General features: G+C 40.8%; 1 protein-coding gene across 2 annotated transcripts; it reads right to left on the bottom strand.

Moving 5' to 3' along the window:
• Positions 1-1,301: 1,301 nt before the first annotated feature.
• On the bottom strand, positions 1,302-17,555 carry C8H10orf53 (chromosome 8 C10orf53 homolog). Of its 2 annotated transcripts, none has more exons than XM_054435273.1 (3): positions 17,362-17,555; positions 2,321-2,440; positions 1,302-1,669 (listed from the first exon to the last, which is right to left on the bottom strand). In XM_054435273.1, the coding sequence occupies exons 1-3, from the start codon at positions 17,456-17,458 to the stop codon at positions 1,605-1,607; spliced, it is 282 nt and encodes a 93-aa protein (XP_054291248.1). In that variant the 5' UTR covers positions 17,459-17,555; the 3' UTR covers positions 1,302-1,604. The 2 variants fall into 2 exon arrangements, with proteins under 2 accessions (XP_054291248.1, XP_054291249.1); XM_054435274.1 differs by lacking the exon at positions 17,362-17,555 and adding an exon at positions 3,586-4,111.
• Between the last annotated feature and the right edge of the window lie 6,715 nt (positions 17,556-24,270).

Below are 24,270 nucleotides of genomic sequence, written 5' to 3'. Positions count from 1 at the left end.
ACATACCTGCCCAAGTACCCCCTGTATCTAAAATAAAAGTTGAAAAAATTTTTAAAACTTACAAAATTGTGCATAAATCTCAAATGGATGAAGTCAATTTCTATATGTCTATCTCTTTATGAATATTCAGACATAAATAGAAGAAACCCAAATTGAAATATATAAAAATGTTACTAAAGTTGTGCTTTATTTTTACCTGTATTTTTCCATTTTTCTTTAATGAGCATGGATTTCTCTTGTAGTAAAATGTTATATTGAAACAAAGATTGAATGCTACATCTATAGTAACTTAAACTGGGTTTTGAAAAAAAGGGACTAAATCTAGGGTTACAAAAGATATGTGAAAACCGGCACCAGACACTGGGAGGAATAATCTTTTTTGAGCCTCAGTTTCTCAGTAAGGAGATGCTTAAATAGTTCCATAGAGTTCTAACTGATTCACAATCCCTGAATCAACTCTGACAAGTGAAGCTTGGGCTGGGGTTTTAAAAATTATATCCCCTACTTTGTCCTGTGTGAGAAGGAACTTGTGCAAGCAGTTTCATGGTCTCTGGTGGCCTTTGAAGTTCTAGGGTGCAGGAGGGTTTGAGGCTGCCTGGGGCGACGGTTAGGACTGCTCTCAGAGGGGGCGAAGCCGCAGCTCTCTGAGCGATCCTGAAAGCCCTGCTCCTTCAGCACAGGTGCCCCGGGTCCAGAGTTTTCTGTTAGGGAATCTGGTTTTCTCCCATAGGTGTGAGGCCTTCTTACCATGACCTCCCATTTGACGTCATTAGATCAGTATCTGCATTTCCCCCTCTCCATTACTCTATAGTTAAGAATATATGCTACACATTGGTGCATAAGACTGGAAAGTAAAAATATCATTTCGACATGACTGATTTTCACACTGAACTTAGTGAAAACCCTCTTTAACTCTATGGGGCTGTGTTCTACTCCAGAGAGACCAGGGAACCATCTCACATTCTGCCGAGGACTCTTTCGTGCCCTCTTCAGACGATCTCAATGCAAAAGAAGGCAGGTCATTTTCTTGTTTTAGATGAGAGTAACTGAACATTTGATTTCAGCTAATTTTATAATAGCAATTTAAAATATTTATTCCCTCAGGAGTCAGAAATAAATCTGTAGGAATAGCAAGGTTTCCAAATATTAACATTTGCTTTTGGTTCAGACTTTCAAAAGCCTTTATTCCCACTCTTCCCCCAACCTCTCTTTAATTTTACCTGTTCTGAGCTCTTTGAGTACTGAACAATGGAATCTCAGATGCTTCTGGCAACTATGTGTTATTAGTCAGGAATGGCACCTTGTTATTTGATTGCATTTTATTGTTTCCTTCAGCTCAATGTGTACCTGATATTGGAGGGCTCTCCCTCTGGGTTGAGATTGAGAGATGTTACAAATGATGTGGTTTTTATTATTTCTGTGGGCTCCTGTGCAGCCAGGTGAGAATCCTGAGGCTGCGTAAGCTGGAGGTCAGGCCTGAGTTGCCCTGTTCTGACTCGTAGAGCCCAGTGTCCACACCGTGGCACAGCCACTTCTGCCTGCATCATAGAATGGCTGGGGCAGCTGCTATTGTGCCGACTTGAGATGCCTGTTCCATGAGGAGATCAGTAGGCATTCAGCACGGCTATCCTGGCCTTTTCACACAGTGGGTCTAGTTTACCATCGCCTCCTAGGGAAACAGATATAATTGTCTTTTGGTTAGCTTTATATACAATTTGTTATCATATCAGACATACCTATGGCTTTCACCCAGAGTGCATTTTCAAAGGCCATGGGCTGGTAAAATGTTAACTAGTTTTTAATAGAGTGTTAGTGGATTGCAAAGCTTTAACTTCTGAGCACAGAGAGGCACGCACGGTGCCAGCCTGCCAGGCCAGAAGCTCTCATTTGAATGTTGCTGATAGTGTCATGCACTGCTGGCATATCAACTCTAATTGTCTTAGCAAGTCGAGATAGAATAAACAAGTGGAACAAAAGCAGCTTCGAAAGCAAATAATAATAGAATACATATTATTAAAGTACAAAAACCTGTTATCCCTTAATTCCATCACATCCCTTGAAGTCCAGGGCTTCACTTAATTTTCCTTCCTCTTCTGTTTCCAATGTTTGGGGAAACTTGGAGCATCACACACTTTACTGTGTGGTTTTGGATATTCTCCTGTGTGTGCCACTGAAAGCACAGGGCTTTCAGTACGAGTTTCAGACTCGGAAAGAAACCCAATTTGAATCCAGGCACGACACACTGATCATTTCAACTAGAAATTGAGGGACTCCTCAGAGGAGGCAAATTGCTGGCTGGAAACGTCGCCAAAGGGCTTACCGAACTCCAAGTCCTTAATGTTGCAGTGGAAGACGACTTCTTCATTCACCATGAGTTCCACCACATTCCAGTCTTCTATCCTCTCTAGGATGACCTCGTGTCCATCTATGGCCAACACAGCTGGGAAGGACAGAAAAGGAGGTGAGTGACATGGGGTCAGACTTCAAACTAACCTGACTAGTAGCAGTCCTCATGATGACAGTAGCTTGTCTGCCGTCTAGTTGCTCATGGGTATCACTCAACTGCCCTGGTAGGCACTTTCTGGGTGCTGGTCCCAGGTGCCCTCACCTTTGCTGGGAAGCACAGCCAGAGGCCTGAGTAATTCAGGTTTCAGTTGCTGTTTGTCCTACCACCAAGGTGATCTGTTAAACAATGAGCTTCCTCTAGTAAAGGGCTATTGGGCTTTCCAGAGGCTCAATCTTATAGAGACCACACTCAGTGCTGGAGAAGCCTCAGGGAATAGGCAACTTCTTACTCTGCTGATGGAAGTACAAATTGAATACCTTCTGGAGGGCAATTTGGCAGTACCTACCAAAAGCCTCAAAAAATGATTCTAATCTTTAGTCCAGGAAATTACACTTAAAAGAAAGCTTCCTAAGGAAAAAAAATACAGGCAGATTTTTGCAACAAGATGTCTTTTCTCTATTATTATGACAGCAAAATACTGTGAATAACTTATATATCCAATAATGAGACGATGGCCAAATAAACAGTGGAATGTCCATGTGATAAGATTTTATTTGGACGTTTATAAAAATGTTCATGAACTTTTTTAATGGCAAGAAAAATACTTGCAATATAAGCAAAAACTTAGGATACAAATATATATAATACATGTTTAAAATATATAGTCAATATGAATTCAGATATGTATGTAAGGATGAAGAAAATACCTATTGATTATCTGTCTGTGGTGAGATTATGGGAAACTTTTTTCTCTTTATTCTTTCAGCATTTTCCAGATTGCCTATAATAATCTGAAAAAAAGTTTTTTAGAAAAGCTAATGAACTAACTTTTTATTCTCACCTTTGGAATCTGCATTTTGGTTATCACTTACATTCAATGGCTCCTTCCCCAGAGATCAGTCATGGAATAATTTTTAGATTTAATCTTTTTATTGTGGAAATGCAAAGGTATGTGGCTTAGAAGAAATGATGTACATTGGACAGCCTAGAGCTTTATTTTTTCCAATGTATTTCTCCCCAGTTTCGTGGATATATTTAACCCATAACATCAAAATTAGAGCGGGTGTGCCGATCATTACCTTTGTTGGTCTTCACATGTTGGTGAGAATTTTGGTTAGGATGGAAAGAGAAAACAGACGGGGGCATATTCTTTAAAGTCTTGCCATTTCAATCAGTTTTACACGGAGTAAAGCAAACAGTTATGTCAGTTAATTGCATTTAATTACAGAGACAATTGCTGTTTCAAAATGTTGGTGTGTCCACTTCTTCATCTTTCAATCAGTTCAAGAACATCCAGCCCCAACTGTGAACATTTTAATTGCGCGATTTTAATTTCACTTCTGGAAAGGAACTTCAGAAAGAGACTCAGCAAGGATCTCCATTAACAAGACAGCACTCCCTGGGTACCCATAGGCGGCCCTAATTGACCCGTGTCAGCTAATGCGTCTCTAAAAAAATGCCTGCATCTTTTTCGTTGGCATATTTATGATACTGTATTCTGTTTAAGTGTCTTGTTCTTAAACGTCTTTGAAGAAGGCACTCAGCTTGGACCCATGACTTGTTTAAATGAAGCAGTCCAGCTCGTGTGGAAAGGCAGCTGATCATCTAGGGAGACATAAAGGCAGTCCATGGGCAGAGATTTCTGGGATCCCACACTCCCTCAGCAGCAACCCCTCAGGACGGCGGAGCTGCATTTGTCTGAAGACACTCCTGGAGGATGGACTTCAATTTGACAGGAAGAAATCAGGAGCAAAACAGCTTCTCCATTCCCACCTTACACCCACCCTCCCACCTCCACCTATGAGGCAAGGTGCTGCCACTCTGCGGTTAACACCCAGTGCCAACTCTCTAAGGCCTGGAGAAGTGAGGGTGCATGGACTGTGGGCAAGGAGCAGCCCCACGGGAGGAGGCCCCAGGAGGCGAGCACACTGTAGCCTGCCCCTGGCCCTCCTGCAGGGCCTGCTGACTGAGCCTCACGTGGCATCTGAGCTTGAAGTTTAAGAGGACAGTGGCACTTACACGGCATGGTGTAGCTCAGAAACAGGAATTGATCACTCACCCTATAGAGTTGAGGGGTGCTGAATAATGGGGATCCACCTCATCTTCGAGCAAATGAAGCCCAACAGGAAGAAACCCTCTTAAGAGACACACCACTCCTCACTCTGTCCTCTACAGGGTTGCAAAGCACAGGCTCTTGTGGTCTTAAAGGGCATGTGTCTTCCTCACTGACCAGAATTATCTCCAAGTACCTGGTTTTAATACAGGCTCACTGAAGAAGCAAACACAGAATGGCCCTGGGCACTGCCCATAACACTTTTGGACCCACAGAGTGACCTAAGTCTGATTCTTGCTAAAGCAACAAGCTACCTCAGAGTCTACATTGAATATTCAGCCCCAGGACATTCCCTTCCCATCACTCTGGGAGGTGTTGAGCTGACTCTAAGGTGGTCAGTGCAGGCTTAAGGGATCAAACACCAGACACCCCAGAATTCCTGCAGCTCATCCAAATGCCACCTCTCTACACGGAGCACCCATTTCCTCCCATGAGCTGCTGTGGGGTTGTCTAGTCAAAGAAAGGTCAGATAAATATACTCCCTGAAACAAAGCCTGTGCAAAGGCAGTGGGTAAACTCCAGCATAAATCAACCAGAAGCTATAAGGCCACCTGCAGTCCGCCTGCCTCTTTGAAGTGGCACCTCATTCTTCAAGGGGGATCTAAATAAACGAAAGGGACATGGAAAAGGCTCCCTCCTCGCCAGTGCTGGTGGAATTGCACACCATCTGCGAATGATTTAAATGCCACTGGTCAGGAAGTAGAGGTAAACAGACCTCTCTCCCTCCTCTACTCAGCACAGAGGCATACACATGCCCACGCGCAAGGGCCGCCGATGCATAGCTAGCACAGGAGAATGGCACACAGAGTGTCTCAGCTAAGTGGGGTGGATTCTATTTTATGGATTGGTTTTAATTCCTTCCAAGCCCTTTGAGTGGGTCATTTGGCAAACTTAAGTACAGCACGCAAGGGGCAAGTGTGGCCGGGGAAATTACTTAGAACTTTTTGTTAAGCATTAGTTTAGCTTCACCAGCATTGAGGCCATAGTGGAAACATTTTGCTGAGTTATTATAATTCATGGATAATAAAGAAAGAACAAAAAATTTCAGATTGCTAAAGGCATGGTAAGTTCAGAAAAGATCAGGCCTATTTCTAAAGCCAGCAGGGCTTTGGGAAATGATAAAGAGCTGTAATTTTAAAAGAAACACACAGAATTCAGATGCAGATTTTACAGAGGAGGGCCTGCAAAGGTACCACTCTCTGCCTGCTGTGCGGTGAGTGCTGGGTCTAAAGTTGTGGGGGGTGCAGATGCTCCCTGCTTTGCTGCGGTGAACACCCTGGCCCTTGTTGGCTGCTGGTATTACATGACTTATCATTCATCGATACACAGAACTGACTTTACAAATCAACCACCTACTGATACCTTGCAACCCTCAAGTCTCCTTCAGCCATAAAAATGCTCCTCTTGCTCTTTCTCCAAATACTCTTCCCTTCCCCTATTGTGGGAAGAGCCGCCTGCGCCTGCTGCCTTTGCTTTTTGCTGTGTTTCCACCCGCTCACCTCCTGCAGGGAAGCCTTCAGCTCACCACGTCCAGAGCCTGCCCTCTCAGAGGTCAGGAAACCATCGCACATTCAATGGCTTCCCAGCGCTCCCCATCCCTCTCGGACCCACCTCCTTTCTTGTTTCTTTAAAATACTTTTGATGGTAAAAACAAATATGTTTTTTGATCTCTAAATTTTAAAAATCAAGTTATCAATGTAATGCAGATTCATAATTCTTTTTTTAAAAAAAACTTAAAAATTATAGAAAAGGACAACATTTTAAAAATCACCCCTAATTCTTCTCTCCCTCTGTCTTTTTCAGTGGCAGTAAGACCATGGCATTTAGGACCATGCTTTGTTCCCTTCGCACTGCATTGTATGCCCCAGCCCTGTCACACACATAGAGTGGCTGCATTCTTCTTCAGTGCTGTGTAGGATTTTACATGATGTATGCACTACAATTTATTTATCCATTCCTTTTTCTGGTTGTTTCCAATTTTTCACTATCGCTGAGAATGTTGTAGAAAACATTCACAGCATGCATCCTTGTGCGTGGGTGAGGTTTGTTTTTTCTTTTCTAAGGAAGATATTGAGAAATGGAACAGCTGGATTCTACAGTATATGATCACATTTTAACAGACACTGCCAAGTCGTCTTCTAAAGGTGACAGTTCAATTCACTCTCCCGCCGAGGGTAAATTAGGAAAATACTCTTTTTCTCAGTCTTTCATCAGGCATGAATTCTTCTCTCCTAGAAATCATTTCTACTCAATAGTTTGGAGCCCACTGGTAATTTTCTTCCTGAAATGCCATCACTTGCCCCCTTATGCCTCCAGTTCTCTCCTCCCTCTGCCCCTGCTCCTCCACAGGCTGCTCCTCTTAACACACCCTGCCCTCAGGGGGGCTGTCTCATCATCCTGCCATCTCCAGTCCTGTCTTTCCTTGCTTCCTCCGCAGTCTCGCCTCCTGTGGTTCTAGCATTCAGCTTTACGCAGGCTGATTTTCTTAACTAATGTTTATTCTTACAATATACCAGGCACAGCTCTGGGCTGGGACCCAGCAGAGAACAGAACCAGAAAAGAACTCCTGCCCCTTTCCTCCTCAAAGCATGCCTCCAGGTGGGGGAGAAGGACAACAGGTATACAGGTGAGTGCGTGCTGAGGTAGGTAATTACCAGCACGAAGAAGAAATAAGGAGGGAAGTGTTGACATTTTTGGTGGGATGCCCAAGGAAGGCCTGCCCATGAAGGTGACTTTTGAGGAATATCTTGAGACTGAGAGAATGAAGCTGAAGACCACGTGGGAAAGAGCGTTCCAGGCGGAGCGGCTGTGAAGCCCTGAGGTGGGAGCTGGCTAGGAGCATTGAAGGACTGCAGGAGGTGGCTGTGGCTGCAGCAGCGGGCCAGGGAAAGGATAGGCAGAAGCAGGAGGGGGTGAGATCAGGGGGGCCATGAGGAGCCTAGAGGGCCATGTGAGCCTTTGGCTTCTCCCCTGAGTGAGCTGGGGGCCCCTGGAATGTTCTCAGGGGTAAAGGTCATGCTGTTTCATGTGATTCAGGTTTACCAGTATTAGCTGGCTGTGGTACTGAGAACAGACTGCAAGTAGATGAGGGTTGCAGGGAACGGAGTCAGGAGGCCAGGGCAGTAATCCAGGCAGGAGATGATGGCGGGTGAACAAAAAATGCAGAGGGGGTAGTCAGGAGGCCTAAGAGGGATTAATTCTGGGCGTACTTTGAGGGCAGAGCTGACAAATTGTGTTGACAGACTAAACAGGGAGTGTGAGGGAAAGCGGAGTGAGAGGTGCCTGCAGGGTATCTGGCCTGAGAAACTGCAAGATGGAGCTGCTGTGAGCAGTGGAGAGGGGAAGTGGGCAGAGCTGCTGGTGGGGGTGAGTGCTAGGGGTCTAGTTGGAAATTTGGGGCATACTAAGTCTGAGATGCCTACTCAACATGCCAGTGGCTACGAGAGGTCCTGTTTAAAGATATAAATTTGGAAGTTCATCGCATATAAATGTCATTTAAAGTCATAGCTACTCCTGACTCAAATCTCCTGCCTTCATCTTTCTTCCAAACTCCAGAACGTAATTTCCAGCCACTGGCTTAATATTTCTTAATAGTTCATTCCACCCCACACCCTGCCATTTCTCCTTCTTAAATTTCTTCTTCCAAAATTGGACTCTTAAGGTACATCCCAGATCTCATCATCCTTTAGCTCAAGAACCTTCACTGGCTTCCTGTTGCCAAGGATGAGACAGGCTGGACTCTCTTGTTGCACATCCTCCTCCAATCAGACCCAATAGCCTGCTGCTCCCCAGAAGTGCCCAGGTTGCCTGCACCTCCCCTTCCCAATGAGCCTTCCTCAGGAACAATAAGAACTAATGCTTGCAGAGCCCTGACTGTGTGCAGGCATGGAGTTAATTACTTTACATGCACTTGCTCACCAGAATCTCACATCGGTGAGGCAGGGATTCACATTCCTCTGTTACCAACAAGGAAACTGAGGCTCATAAAGGTAAAACCACTTGATTTTCACCTTGACTGCAAAGCTACTAAATGGTGGAGCCCAATTCAAACCATATGTGTTGACTTCAGAGCCCTTGTGCTTATCCTCTGCTCATGCCATCTCCCTGCCAGAAGTGCCAAAAATGTAGGCAGGAGATAAGAGACCAGGGAGAGGTGACAAGTAAAGCTGACATGATTTGTGGACAAACTAGATGGGGAGATTTCCCCCCAATACTGATAAGTTGTGTATCATATCAAAATGTTCATTTATGCATTCTGCTTTAATAAAATTTTTGGTATGTAAATGATCTAATGGAACTCCTACAATCATGCTGGTTGTGGCAGGAGCAAGGAACTTATGTCAGCAAAACAGCAGAGCAGACAGCTCCAAACTCCCATTCCTCTGCAGATACATAAAAAACAAAACAAAACCCAGAAACGGTCAGAACATTGTCAAAACTCTAGAAAACGGTCAAAGGTCTACAGCAACCAAGTGAATACTGAATCAAAGAAAAGGCAACTTTAAAATGGTAGGAAAGCTTTGTGGCATGTTTGCCTGCCCTTGCCTCACCTTTTCTCTGACCTGGTGGCAGTCTTGAAGATAGCAGCCTGTGTTCCCAGTATGGGACTCTGGTTCTTGATTCCAGAGGGAGCAGAGTGGACCTTATTTACAAATTATTGTGTTTGTCTGTTCTAACCCATCTGTGGGCTTCCTGAAGAACTGACTCAAGGCACTTGTGTTTGTTTGCCTAACTTGGAACTCACACAGGGTGGAAAAGCCATGGGCAGTGCTCACAAACATTGTAAGGCAAATGAAAAACCTGCAGCTGCCTGGGCAAAAGATTATAGTTGAGACACACAATAGATCTCATAAAGCCTAAGAGAAAAGCTGGAGAGAGTTTCTTTGAAAAATTAGGGCATTCAAAGGCACCCATGTATACTGGGGAATTTAGAAAGTCAGTACAGGCTCAGATCAGGATGCATGCTCAGAAAAGACTGTGAAGATCCTGCAATTTCATCACTGGCTGATCTATAGGTTCATGAAAGCAGGATGTAAAGGCTGAGGCAAAATTGTAACAGCCTGGCCAAGTGTTATGGAGTGTCTCAAAATGGAGCAAATACACAAATAATGGGAGAGAGTTTTTATTTGTTTGTTTGATTTTAAAGCTCTTTGCATTCAAGAAAACTTTAGTCAAAACACTGACTGACCACAAGCTAAGCCTTCAACAGTTAGGAATGGCAAGCTCTGGCGAAAGAGGGAAATCTGATTTCCAGAGATTACACATTATAATATTTGAATGTCCAGTTTTCAACAAAAGGAATCACAAAGCATACAAAAAACCAGGAAAGTATGGGCCATGCAAAGGAAAAAATTAATTAACAGAAACTGTTCCTGAGGAAGCCCAGGCATTGGGCTTACATTAAATCAACTATATTAAATATGCTCAAAGAGCCAAAGGAAGCCAGGGACAAAGAACTAAAAGAAATTAGAAAAATGATGTATGAACAAAATGAGAATATCAGTAAAGAGAAATTATAAAAAGGAACCAAGCAAGTCCTGGAGTTGAAAAGTATAATAACTAAAATGAAAAATGTACTACATAGATTCAACAGCAGATTTGAATAAGCAGAAGAAATCAGCAAACTTGAAGACAGGGCGATTGAGACTACCCAGTAATGGGGGAACCAGCCCCCAATATTTCAATGTGGGTTCTATTTTCCCTAAGTGTTGGCTGGTCTGAGAAACAAAGAGAAAGAGTACAAAGAGAGAAATTTTATAGCTGGGCCTCTGGGGGTGCCATCACATATTGGTAAGACCATGATGGTGCCCTCGAGCTGCAAAACCAGCAAGATTTTATTAGGGATTTTAAAAGGGGAGGAGGTGTACCAACAGGGAGTACGTCACAAGGACCACATGCTTCAAAGGGCAATAAAGATCACAAGGCAAGGCAAAATTAGGATTACTGATGAGAGTCTATGTCCCGTTGTGCACGCATTGTCTTGATAAACATCTTAACAGGAAACAGGGTTCGAGAGCAGACATCCGGTCTAGAATTTACCAGGCTGGAATTTCTCAATCCTAGTAAGCCTGAGGGTACTGCAGGAGACCAGGGCGTATTTCAGTCCTTATCTCAACTGCATAAGACAGACACTCCTAGAGCAGCTGTCTATAGACCTACCCCCAGGAATGCATTCCTTTCCCAGGGTCTCAATTATGAATATTCCTTGCTGGGAAAAGAATTCAGCGATATTTCTCCTACTCACACGTCTGTCTATAGGCTTTCTGCAAGAAGAAAAATACGGCTCTATTCTGCCTGACCCCGCAGGCAGACCTCATGGTTATCTTCCCTCGTTCCCTGAAAATCACTGTTATTCTGTTCTTTTTCAGGGTGCACTGATTTCATATTGTTCAAACACACATATTTTACAATCAATTTGTAAAATAGTGGTCCTGAGGTGACGAACATTCTCAGCTTATGAAGATAACAGGATTAAGAGATTAAAGTAAAGACAGGCATAAGAAATTATAAGAGTATTGACTGGGGAAGTGATAAATGTCCATGAAATCTTCACAATTTATGTTCTTCTGCCTCAGCTCCAGCTGGTCCCTCTGTTTAGGGTCCCTGATTTCCTGCAACAACCGAGTCTGAGGAGTAGAAAGGAAAAAGAATGAAGAAAAACGAACAGCCCTGGAGACCTGTGGGATGCCCTCAAGTATAACAACATATACCTAGTGGAAGTCCCAGGAGAAAAGGAAATAGAGAAAGGGACAGAAAGAATATCTGAAGAAATAATGGCTGAAAACTCCCCAAATTTGATGAAGACATGAAAATACCTATCCAGGAAGCTCAACCAACTCCAAGCAGGATAAACTCAAAAAGTATTATACTAAGACACATTATAAACAAATTGTCAAAAGACAAAGAGAGAATCTTGAAAGCAGTGAGAAAGAAATGACTCATCACACACAGATTCTCAATAAGATTATCAGCTTTCTCATCAGAATCCATGGAGGCCAGGAGGCAGTGGGATACATATTTAAAGTGCAGAAAGGAAAAAAACAAGAATCTGTTGTATTGGTCAGAATTCTCCAGAGAAAGAGAACCAATAAAATATATGTGTGTGTAAGTGTGTGTGTGTGTACATATACATACACAAATATATATACATTATACACATGTACAGATGTTCCTCAACTCACAATGAACTTAAGTCTTGATGAACCCATTGTAAGTTGAAAATATTTTAAGTTAAAAATGCATTTAGGGCACCTAACATACTGAACATCATAGCTTAGCCTAGTCTACTTTAAAAATGCTCAGAACACTTACATTAGCCTACAGCTGGGCAAAATTATCTAATAAAAAGCCTATTTTACAATAAAGTGTTGAACATTTTACATAACTTATTGAATACTATACTGAAAGTGAGAAACAGAATGGGGTTGTATGGGTACTCACCATTAATGTACACAGCTGAAAGCATCAGCATATAGTCAAAAATCAGAAGTCAAACAATTGTTAAGTCAGGGACCATCTGTGTGTGTGTGTGTGTGTGTGTATGTTTGAGAGAGAGAGAGAGAGGAGAGAGATTTTAAGGAATTGGTTCACAGGCTAGGCTACAGACAGAGGTAGAGTTTCTATGTTGCAGTCTTGGGGAGAATCCCTTGTTCTTTGAAAAACATCAATGTTTGTTCTCTTAAGGCCTTCAACTGAAGGAGGCCCACTGAATGTTTTCCCCTTAAGATCAAGAACGAGGCAAGGATGCCTACCTTTGCACTTCTATTTAACATAGTATTAGGAGTACCAGCCAGATAAATTAGGCAAGAAAAAGAAATAAAAGTCATCTAAATTGGAAAGGAAGAAGACTACCTCTATTTGCAGATTGCATAATCTTATATCCCAAAACTGCTAGTGTTCTTAAAAAATGTTGTTAATGCTAATAAATGAAATTGGCAAAGTTGAAGGAATTAACAAAATTAACACACAAAAAGCAGTTGTATTTCTACACACTAGCAATGATTGATCTGAAAAGGAGATAAAGAAAACAATTCCATTCATAGTAGTATCTAAAAGAACAAAACACTTAGGAATATATGCAAACAATTAGGTGCAAGTCTTATACACTGAAAACTATAAAAGTTGCTAAAATAAATTAAGGAAGACCTAAATAAATGAAAATGCATCCTGTGTGCATGGACTAAATGGCTTAATATTGTTAAAATAACAATACTACCCAAAGGATTATACAGATTCAATGCAATACCTATCACATTCCCAATGGTGTTTTTTGCAGAAGTGGAAAAGCCTATCTGAAAATTCACAGGGAATTGCAAGGGACCTAAAGTAGATAAAACAATCTTGAGAAAAAACTAAGTTGGAAGACTCACATTTCCTGATTTCAAAACTTACTAGAAAGCTACAGTAATCAAACTCATGTGATACTGACATAAGGATAGACATATAGAGCAATGGAATAGAATTGAGAGCCTAGAAATAAATGTTCACAGTGACTGATGTGAATGAACAGTCAGTTGACTCTTGACATGGGTGCGAAGACCATTCAATTCGTAAAGAACAGTCGCTTTAACAAAAGGTCTTGGGATAATTGGATATCCATATGAATATCTTTTGAATGAATTGGGACCCTTACATTACACCATATACAAAAATTAACTCAAAATGGATCAAAGATCTAAATTTAGGAATTATAAAACTCTTAGAAGAAAACATAGGGGCAAATCTGCATAATCTTGGATTTGACAATGGTTTCTTTCTTTTTTTTAGACAGAGTCTTTTGCTCTGTCACCCAGTCTGGAGTGCAGTGGCACAATCTTGATTCACTGCAACCTTGGCCTCCAGGGCTCAAGTGATCCTTCCACCTCAGCCTCCTGAGTAGCTGGGACTATAGATGCGTGCCATCACACCCACCTAATTTTTGTGTTTTCTATAGAGATGGCTGGTTTCTACAAAAAGGGCTGGTTTTGAACTTCTGGGTTCAAGTGATCCACCTGCCTCAGCCTCCCAAAGTGCAGGCATTACAGGTATGAGCCACCATGCCCAGCAGACAATGGTTTCTTAAACAGCATATCATAGGCAAAATAAGAAAAAAACAGATAAATTGGACTTCATTAAAATTAAAAATTTTGTGCATCAAAGGACACTATCAAGAAAGTGAAAAGATAATTTACAGAGTGGAAGAAAATATTTACAAATCATTTATGTATTAAGGGTCTCATATTCAGAATATCTAAAGAAATTTTCCAACTCAGTAACAAAAAAAGTGCAACCCAATTTTAAAAATGGGCAAAAGACTTGAACAGACATTTCTCCATAGACATACAAATGGCCAATAAGCACATGAAAAGATGTTCAACATCACCAATCATTAGGGAAATTTAAGTGAAAACCACAAGTTACTATTTCACACCTACTGCGATGGCTGTAATTAAAACCAAAGAAAATTGAAATCCTTGTGCATTGCTAGTGGGAATGTAAAATGGTGCAGCTGCTTTGGAAAACAGTTTGGTCATTCCTCAAAAAGTTAAATATAGAATTACCATATGACTCAGCAATTTCAGTCCCTTAAAACAAAGGGATTCAAACAGATATTTGTTTACCAATGTTCATAACAGCACTATTCACAGTAGCAGAAAGGTGGAAACAACCCAAGTGTCTATCAACAGGTGAACAGATAAACAAAATATGGCATATCTGCCACAAAAATGAATAAAGTAGTATAATACATGCTGTAGCATGGATAAACCTTGAAATATGCTAAGTGAAATAAGCTACAAAGTAGATTGCAGGTTACCAGGGGCTAGGGGTGGAGATGAGAGGTGAAGTCAGCTGGGCTTCTGGGTCGGGTGGGGACTTGGAGAACTTTTCTGTCTAGCTAGAGGATTGTAAATGCACCAATCAGCACTCTGTAAAATGGACCAATCAGCAGGACATCGGCGGGGCCAAATAAGGAAATAAAAGCTGGCCACCCGAGCCAGCAGCAGCAACCGGCTCGCATCCCCCTCCACATTGTGGGAGTTTTGTTCTTTCACTCTTCATAATAAATCTTGCTGCTGCTCACTCTTTGGGTCTGCACCACCTTTAAGAGCTGTAACACTCACCACAAGGGTCTGCAACTTCATTCCTGAAGTCAGTGAGACCACGAGCCCACCAGGAGGAACAAACAACTCTGGACGCACCATCTTTAAGAGCTGTAACACTCACCGTGAGGTCCCTGGCTTCATTCTTGAAGTCAGTGAGACCAAGAACCCACCAGAAGGAATAAATTCTGGACACAGAGGGATAGAGTGTTGTTGCTTAATGAATACAGTTTCTGTCTGGGGTGTTGAAAAATTTTAAAAAAAGAGAACAGTGATGGTTCCACAACATTGTAAAGATAATTAATGTCACTGAATTGTATGGTTAAAATGGCAAAATTTTAAATATATGTTTTACTCACGTTATTTTTAGAGAAAGTGAACATAAACTAAAGGTAGATTATGAGGTGAGGGTGGGTAGGTGTGGCTCATCAGAGGTGGAGGAAGAGAAAAGTCACTTATTTAGGCTGTCTTCTTAGCCAAAACTACAAAACATTTTAAACATCACCATGCAACACTGCCAGGAATTGAATTGTTGCCCCCCCTTCCCCTAACTTCATATATGGAAGCCCTAACTCCCAATGTGACTATAGGTGCTTAAAGAGGTAATTAAGGTTAAATGAGGTTATAAGGATGAGGACCCGATCTGATAGGATTAGTGTCTTTCTTCTTATAAAAAGAGACACCAGAGAGCTTGCTCCCCGCTCTCCCCATATAATACCACCAGGTGAGGACAAAAGAGAAGGTGGCTGTCAGCAAGCCAGGAAGAGCGCCCAGAGCCCTCACCAGAAGCTGACCTTGCCAGACCTTGATCAGGGACTTTTAGCCTTTAGACTGAAAAAATATATTTCTATTGTTTAAGTCCCATAGTCTATGGTATTTTGTTATGGTAATCCCAATAGACAAATACAAACATGGAGGTATTTGCAACAGAAATTTCTCTATCAACTGTTCTCTCACAGAAAGTAACTTCCTCTGCTGATTGAAATCCTACCCATCCTTCAAACTCAAACTCAAATGCCATCTCCTCCAGGAGGCTTTCCCTGATTGCTCAGCTAAAACTAATTTTTGTGTCCTTAGACTTCAGGGTATTTTGCCTGGAAGAGTCTTAGTTTGGGTCATATGATGGGAGTTCATCAATGCTCATTCCTGGGCTCTCATCTCATTCTATATGTTCTCTCCAAGTCAATGACTCACGTCTTTCTATCTCCATTTCAGACTTTTTCTCTGAACTCCCGAACAACAGAGCTGATTCAGCACCTCTGTCTAGGTAGCTGAAAGCACATGAAGCTTAATTCAGATGCTCCTTGACTTACGATGGGGCTAGGTCCCAATGAGCCCACTGTAAATGGAAAGTGGGCTTAATACCTGGATAAGCCCATCATAAAGTGGAAAAATCGTTAAGTGGAACCATTGTAAGTTCAGATGTTCCTCAACTTAGGATAGGGTTACTTCCCAATAAACCCATTCTAAAGTCAAAAAGTCTAAGTTGGGGACTATCTGTATGTCCAAAATAGACTGTTCCTTTGGAACGATTCCACATATTCCTCCAAATTTTGGTCCATCTTTGGTGTCTTTGATTTTAGTGGACAGTACATCCATCCATCAGCACTGTTTCAAGCCAGACACTGATTAGATCCGGATAACATTCTTTTTACCCTTACCTCCCACCTCCATCCTCTCAGGAAGTACCATTGCTTTCACTTTGATCCACGGTCTCCTTTATGGTCCAAGCTACTCTCATCTCAGCCCTGGACCACCCCAACAGACTTGTCTTCCTTGTTTCCACTCTTGCCCCCCTCTAATCTGTTCTCCTCAGAGCAGCAACAGCTTCATCCCCTGCCTAAAACTTGTCTGCGGCCCTGCAGGATCTGGCCCCTGACTACCTCTCCAGCCTCATCCCCCATCAGTTTAACAAATATTAATACATCATTTGTTGAATGCCTCCAGCCATTGCCTATATTATTAGTCCCTCTACCTGGAAGGCATTCCTCTCTTTACCTGGTTAGTTTCTACTCATTCTTTAAAGGTCTGCTCAAATGTGGGCTCATTTAAGGCTCCACTTAAATGAGCCTTTCCAGACCTCTCCCTCTCCCCTCCCATTATGGCTAGTCACAGGTCCCACTATGGTTAGTTCCCATGGCACCACCTAGCCTCAGTCAGAGCTTAGGCACAACTGTCATTTAGCAGTTAACAAGGAGATTACTTCAAGGACATTCATCACTGTTTAACAGTGTGTCCTCAGTCCCTGGAAGGGTGTCCAACACACACTGCGTGCTTAATAAAAGTCTGCTGCATGAACGATTAAGAGATGGAATCCCAGCAACGCTACTTCCCAGCCATTTGAGTTGTGAAAGTCACTTAATATTCTTGATCCTCAGTTTCCCAATTCTTAACGCAGGGTTATGTAATTTTTTCTATGGAGGTAATTTCTGTAATTTGCTGGGCACTAGGTGGGCCCACAGCTCACTCTTGGATAAAAGAGCGTTCTCACTCTTTTAGCCCAGCCCTGGAAACCATAGGTTGCTACATCATCCTGGGGAAGACTTCCTGGAGAGGTGGTGCTTCGTCGGGGTCTGAGGAACGAAGGCCTAGGCACAGGGCACCATCTGCACGGATGCTCAGAGGCTGGGGCCCTCAGGGGTGCACGCGGCGAGGAGGCCCACCTTGCAGGCCCTGCAGGCGGAAGGTGTGGTGCTCCACCGGTAGGCCTGCCGCGCTGTAGGGCCCATAGCGCAGGATGACCACTGCGTTCTTGGGCATCGCCAGGCCTCCGCGGCCGCAGAGGCTAGGGAGAAACAGACGCTGCTAAGCAACCTCTCTTCCGGCCCGGGCGGGTGGGCGTCGCTACGCGCGGGGCGGGGCCGGGGTGGTGCTAGGGGATCCTCCAGGCCCCAAGCTGCTCACGTGACTCTCAGCACCTGGTCGGCAAATACGCGCGTTTGAGCTGGTGTGGCAAGTGTTAGTGATAAATAACAGCAGCAGCCAGGCACAGTAAGTTCGTGTCAGGCGGCGTGCTAAGCACTTTCCCTGCGATATCTGGTTGAATCAGTTTACCATCCCTAGGAAGTATTTTATGTCTTTTGTTTACAAAACCGAGGCTCTGGGAGGGCAAGTTGCGGTCCCAAGAGTGACAGGGTTGTAGTATGGATTGGAAACCCTTGCATTTCTTCTATTTTCTTGCCTCTTTTTGATTGATTGGGAGTATTCGTTCTTCATTCCTCTTTCCCCACCTCCTTCCCCCCTGCCCCTTCTGTCACCAGTTAGGCTATTTGGTGGAGCCAAAACTGAATTCGTCCAATTCCCTTTTATTTGCTCAGTTCTGCTCACTGGAATTTGGACATAAAAGACATCCACCACTTCTAGGCATGGCTCCTAAAAAGTCTCCTCCACACCTGCTGTCGCCGTCTTCTTATCGGTAGCCAGATACGGGATCCCAGGGAGGACCCGAGGCTCCCGGGGAGACAGACCCAAAACGTGGGAGGAACCTGGACCACTGAGTAGCTGCCCCGAATAGAGCCCCACCCATCTGCATTAGTTGGTGACCGAAGCAAGAAAGAAACATTTATTCCATAAACACTGAGATTTCGGGGATTGTTTATTACAGAAAGTAGCCCAGCCTAACAATCGCAATACTCTTGCGATTACAGCATTTCTTTACTTTCTAAATATTCAATTGTAGTTGATATTTTTATCCGCCTTTTGAACAGTAAAGGATTTTTAAAACCCTTTCCCACTAATTCTCCCAACGTATGCTACTGTGTATTTTAATTCTCTCCACGTGTACAGTATGTTCTATGATATATATTTCTTTGATGAGAATTAGTTTATACACGATTGGTAAATAGAGGAATGATATCAGTAGAATTTTGACATTATTATGGGTCATACATAATTTCCCCCAGCACTTGAGAGTTTCGCACCATCGGACAAGAACCATTGAATTCACCAACATAGCTGAACCCAGCAGACTATGGAGGAAGGCAGGACTGTACTTGATGTCATTATTCATCCTCTTGGCTCTATATGGTTACCTGTCCTGTCTTAGAAGGACTTATTTTCTGGTTCTCTATAAACTTTGTACACGCCTTTAAAGGCAAAAATCCTCTACTCACTGTAGTGTTTTTATTAATTAGAAATTTAACGTTGTTTTAACTTTGCTAAAAGTTTTGTATGAATAGTTGTTTTCCGTTACTCTTCTGTTTTCAAGACTGCTTATGTTTATCTCTTGCTTTCTGTAGTTTTACTGTAACAGTAAAGGATTTAAAAAACCCTTTCCCACTAATTCTCTCAACGTATGCTACTGTGTATTTTACCTCTCTTGGGATTTGTTGAGATTCTTGAAACTGAATTAAAGTCCTTCATCAGTTTTTGGAAAAGTTTGAGTCATTATTTCTTCACATATTGCTTTTGTTCCATTTTCTCATTCTCAGGCACTCCAGCTAGATATACGTTAGACCTTCTCATTGTAATCTGCATGTGTCTTCTCTGTGCTTTTCTCTTTTTTCTTCTTCCATACTTCTTTTGGGGTTGTATGTATACATGTATGTATGCATGCATTCATTCCATTTTTACCTGTAATCCAGTCTACGAATTTTCTTTTTGGCTCCTAACTGAGAAGAAAAGCCAGGAATTTGGTTGTTTATTCCAGTTATATATTTTTCAATTCTAGTATTTTATAGTTTGTTCTCCTTTCAAATCTGCTGTGCCACTTTCAGTTTCTTCCCAAGTGTTGTAGGTTTGGCTTTATCTCCTTCATTGTAGTAAAGATAGGTATTTTATAGTCTGTGTTTGAGAATTCCATTGTTTGGAGAAACCATGTGTTTGTTCCCGTGGTTTATTGTTTCCGCTGGTTTCTACGCATTTTGTCTTGTCTCCTAGAGTTCTGGTTTATTTTAATTGTGTGCTGGACATTGTATTAAAAAATTATTTGTAGAAACAATTTGAGGCCTAAGATAGTATCTTCCCCTATAGAAGATTTTAAAATTTGCTTCTTGTTAACTCCTACTTGCACCAACCCAGGATCATCTTCATACAATTTCAGAGTTTGAGATTTTTCTGAGCCATCCAGATGACTCAAAACTGGGCTACAGTCCATTTGGAGATTGGTTGATTTATATTTAATCCTAATTCCTGTGGTGCAGTCCTTTGGGATCCTAGCTTAAGGAGGGTGGTGACTTATCAGGGTTTCCCCATCCTTGGTGGTGCTGGACTCCAGTTCTTGTATCCTCTACTTCTGCAAGGACTGAAAAAACGCAGCTCATTCTCTAGACTGCCTATTCAAGAGCACTAGATAGCCCTGGGGTAAGAGGAGCCCCAATGCTATGCTTACTTACTCTTGCTCTCTCTCTAATTTTCATTCAGTAAGCTCTTTTATGCTTTTTTAAAAGATGTATGCCAGATTTTAAAAGATCTCATCTTCAAGAAGCCTAGTTCAAATTAACTAGCCTGCCATATGGAAGCAGAAGTTTTGTTGAGAGTTTAACTTAAGTTGCATTGAATCTATAGATCAATTTGAGTGAACCGACTTCTTCTGAGGCCCTCCTATTTGTGAACTTGGAATACCTCTCCTTTATTTCGATCTTCTCCAATGTCTTTCAGTATGTTTGTAATGATCTGCATATTCTTCATGTCTTTTGTTAGATTTATCCCTGGGCACTATTGTAAACATCTTTTTAATTGTGATTTTATTATTTGTTGCTGGTATGTAAAATGAAATGGACTTTTATGTGTTGATTTTATAAAGCTACCTTGACCTTTTTAATGCTTTCTATTAATTTATTTGTAGATTCTTTGGGGTTTTCTATGTAAATAATCATAGTGGCTGCAGACAATGACCAGTTTTATTTTATTTTTTATTGTACCAATTAGAATCTCTAGTGCAACAATGAATAAAAGTGATGACAGTACATATTCTCCCTTTATCCTGATTCTTATAGGAACCAATTATTTCCAACATTCCCCTTTTAGTATGATATATGTTGTATGGGTTTTTTGTAGATGCCCTTTGTCAGGCCAAGTTAGTTCTTTTCTAATTCCATTTTACTATGAGGTTTTTAGTTGATAAATAATATACCTATTTGTGGGGTACATGTGGTATTTTGTAACATGCACAGAACATATAATGATCAAGTCAGGGTATTTAGGATACTCATCACCTCAAACATTTATAATTTCTATGTGTTAAGAACGTTTCAAGTTCTCTCTTCCAGTTATTTTGAAATATACAATACATTGTTGTTAACTATAGTCACCGTATTCTGCTATTGAACATTAGAACATATTCCTTGTATCTAACTATATGTTTGTACCCATTAACCACCCTCTCTTCCCTTCCACCTCCATTAACCACCTCCACACCCTTCCCAGCCTCTGTTGACTATCATTCTGCTCTCTACCTCCATGACTTGGACTTTTAAACTCTTACGTGTGAGTGAAAACATGTGATATTTGTCTTTTTATGCCTGGCTTATTTCACTTAACGTAAGAACTTCTAGTTCCATCCATGTTGCTGCAAATGACATGATTTTGTTTTTTTATGGTCAGATAGTATTCCATTGTGTATATATGCTACATTTTATTTATCCATTCATCCATCGATGGAAACTTAGGTTGATTTCATATCTTTGCTATTGCTAATAGCTCTGCAATAAACATGAGAGTGCAAGTATCCTTTTGATATACTGATTTGTTTCCTTTGGACAGACACTCAGTAGTGGGATTGCTGAATCATATGGTAGTTCTATTTTTTGTTTTTTGAGAAATCTCCGTACTATTTTGTATAATGGCTGTACAATTTACATTCCCACTAACAGTGTATGAGTTTCCTTTTCTCTGCCTCCTCACCAGCATCTGTTATTTTTTGTCTTTTTAATAATAGCCATTCTAATTAGGGTAAGATGATATTTCTTTGTGGTTTTGATTTGTATTTCCCTGATGATTAGTGATGATGATTAGTGATGTTGAGCATTTTTTTGTATACCGGTTGGCCACTTGTGTGTCTTCTTTTGAGAAAAGTCTATTCATGTCCTTTGACTACTTTTTAATGGGGTTATTATTATTATTTTTTAACTGTTGAGTTGTTTGAGTTTCTTATATATTATGGATAATAATCCCTTGTCAGATGAATAGTTTGCAAACGTTTTCTCCCATACAACAGGTTCTGTCTTCACTCTGATGATTGCTTTCCTTGTAGTGCAGAAGCTTCTTAGTTTAATATAGTCTCATTCATATATTTTTGTTTTTGTTCCCTGTGCTTTTGAGGTCTTAGCCATATCTTTGCCTACACCAATGTCCTAAAGTGTTTCCTCTAGGTTTTCTTCTAGTAGATTTATAGTTTTGTGTCTTACATTTAAGCCTTTAATCTCATCTTGAGTTGGCTTTTGTATATAGTGAGAGATAGGAGTTCAGTTTCATTCTTCTGGATAAGGATATCCAGTTTTCCTAACACTGTTTATTGAAGAGGGTGTCTTTTCCCTAATGTATGTTCTTCATGCCTTTGTTGAAAATCAATTTGGCTGTAAATATATGGATTTATTTTTGGGTTATCTATTCTGTTCCATTGGGTAATGTGTCTGTTTTTATATCAATACCACGCTGTTTTGGTTACTATAGAATCTGTAATATATTTTGAAATTAGGTAAAGTAATGCCTCTTGTTTTGTTCTTTTTGCTCAAATTGCTTTGGCTATTTGGGCTCCTTTTGGGTTCCACAGGAATTTTAGTATTATTTTTCCTAATTCTGGGAAAGATGCTGTTGATATTTTGATAGGAATAGCATTTAGTCTGCAAATTTGTTTGGGTATTATGACAATTTTAACAATGTTAATTATTCTGATCTGTGAGCATAAGATGTCTTTCCATTTGTTTGTGTCATCTTCAATTTTTTTCATACATATTTTATAGTTTTCCTTGTACAGGTCTTTCACTTCCTTGGTTAAATTTATTCCTAGGTAGTTTGGTTTTTCATAGCGATTTTAAGTGGGATTGCCTTTTCCATTTCTTTCTCAGATAGTTCATTAATGTTATATAGAAATGCTACTGATTTCTGTAGGTTGCTTTTGTATCCTGCAACATTACTGAATTCGTTTATCAGATCTGAGAGGTTTTTTTGGTAGAGTCATTAGGTTTTTCTAGGTGTAAAATCATGTCATCTGCAAAGAGCAACAATTTGACTCCTTCTTTTCCAAGTTGGAAGCCTTTTATTTTTCTCTTATTTGATTGTTCTGGCTACAACTTCCAGTATTATGGTGAAAGGTGAAAGTGGACATCTTTGTCTTGTTCCGGTTCTAAGAGGAAAGGCTTTCAACTTTTCTCCATTCAGTATGATGTTAGCTGCGGATTTGTCATATATGGGCTTTATTATTTTGAGATATGTTCCTTCTACACCTAGTTTGTTGAGGGATATTGAATTTTGTCAAATGCTTTATTTGCATCTATTGAGATGATCGTGTGGTTTTTGTTCTTTATTCAGTTGATGTGATGTATCATGTTTATTGATTCCCATGTTTGAACCATCCTTGCAACCCTGGGATAAATCCCACTTGATCATGGTGTACTATCATTTTAATGTGTCATTGGATTTGATTTGCTAGTATTATGTTGAGGATTTTTGCATTTGTTTTTTATCAGGGATATTGGCCAGTAGTTTTCTCTTTTTTGTGTGTGTCCTTGTCTGGTTTTGGTATCAGGGTAATGCTGGCCTTGTAGCATGAGTTAGGAGGAATTTCTGCCTCTTCAATTTTTTGGAATAGTTGGAATAATTGGTGTTGGTTCTTGTTTGTAATTTTGGTAGAATTTGGCAGTGAAGCCTTCCAGTCCTGGGCTTGTCTTTGTTGGGAGACTTGATTACAAATTCAATCTCATTACAAGTTATTGGTTTGTTCAGGTTTTCTGTTGCTTCCTGATTCAACCTTGGTTGTGTGTGTCCGTGAATTTATTCATTTTCTCTAGGTTTTCTAGCTTGTTGGCATACAGTTGTTCATAATAGTCTCTGATGATCTTTTGTATTTCTGTGGTATCAGTTGTAATGTCTCTTTTTTTGTTTCTGATTTTATTTGGGTCTTCTGTCTTCTTTTCTTGGTTAGTCTAGCTAGCAGTTTATCAATTTTGTCTATCTTTTTGAAAAACCAACTTTTCATGTTGTTGACTGTTTGTATTGTTTTTAAGTCTCTATTTCATTTATTTCTGCCTTGATCTTTATTACTTCTTTCCCTTTATTAATTTTGGGTTTGGTTTGTTCTTGCTTTTCCAGTTCCTTGAGGTGTACTATTAGATTGTTTATTTGAAATCTTTCTACTTTTTTAAAAATGTAGACATTTGTTACTATAATACTATAAACTTACCTCTTAGTACTACTTTTGCTGTATTCTATATTTTGGTATGTTTTGTCTTTTCACTTGTTTCAAGAATTTTTTGATTTCCTCCTTAATTTCTTCATTGACCTAATGGTCATTCAGGAGCGGGGTGTTTAATTTCTATGCATTTATATGGTTTTCAAAGTTTCTCTTCTTGTTGATGTCTAGTTTTATGCTACTGTGGTATGAGAAGATACTTGATATGATTTCAATTTTTAAG

The sequence above is a fragment of the Pongo pygmaeus genome, chromosome 8, assembly GCF_028885625.2.
Source record: "Pongo pygmaeus isolate AG05252 chromosome 8, NHGRI_mPonPyg2-v2.0_pri, whole genome shotgun sequence".
NCBI classification, from domain to species: domain Eukaryota; kingdom Metazoa; phylum Chordata; class Mammalia; order Primates; family Hominidae; genus Pongo; species Pongo pygmaeus.
The sequence above is the reverse complement of the archived record's forward strand: the minus strand, read 5'-3'. Positions and strand labels throughout refer to the sequence as shown.

Coding starts and splice junctions, on each gene's coding strand:
- C8H10orf53 (XM_054435273.1), bottom strand. CDS start 17,458: ATGCCCAAGAACGCAGTGGTCATCCTGCGCTATGGGCCCTACAGCGCG. Junction 2,441..17,361: donor CCGCCTGCAGGGCCTGCAAG/GTGGGCCTCCTC, acceptor TGTCCTTCCCAG/CTGTGTTGGCCATAGATGGA. Junction 1,670..2,320: donor CATTAAGGACTTGGAGTTCG/GTAAGCCCTTTG, acceptor CTGTTTCCCTAG/GAGGCGATGGTAAACTAGAC.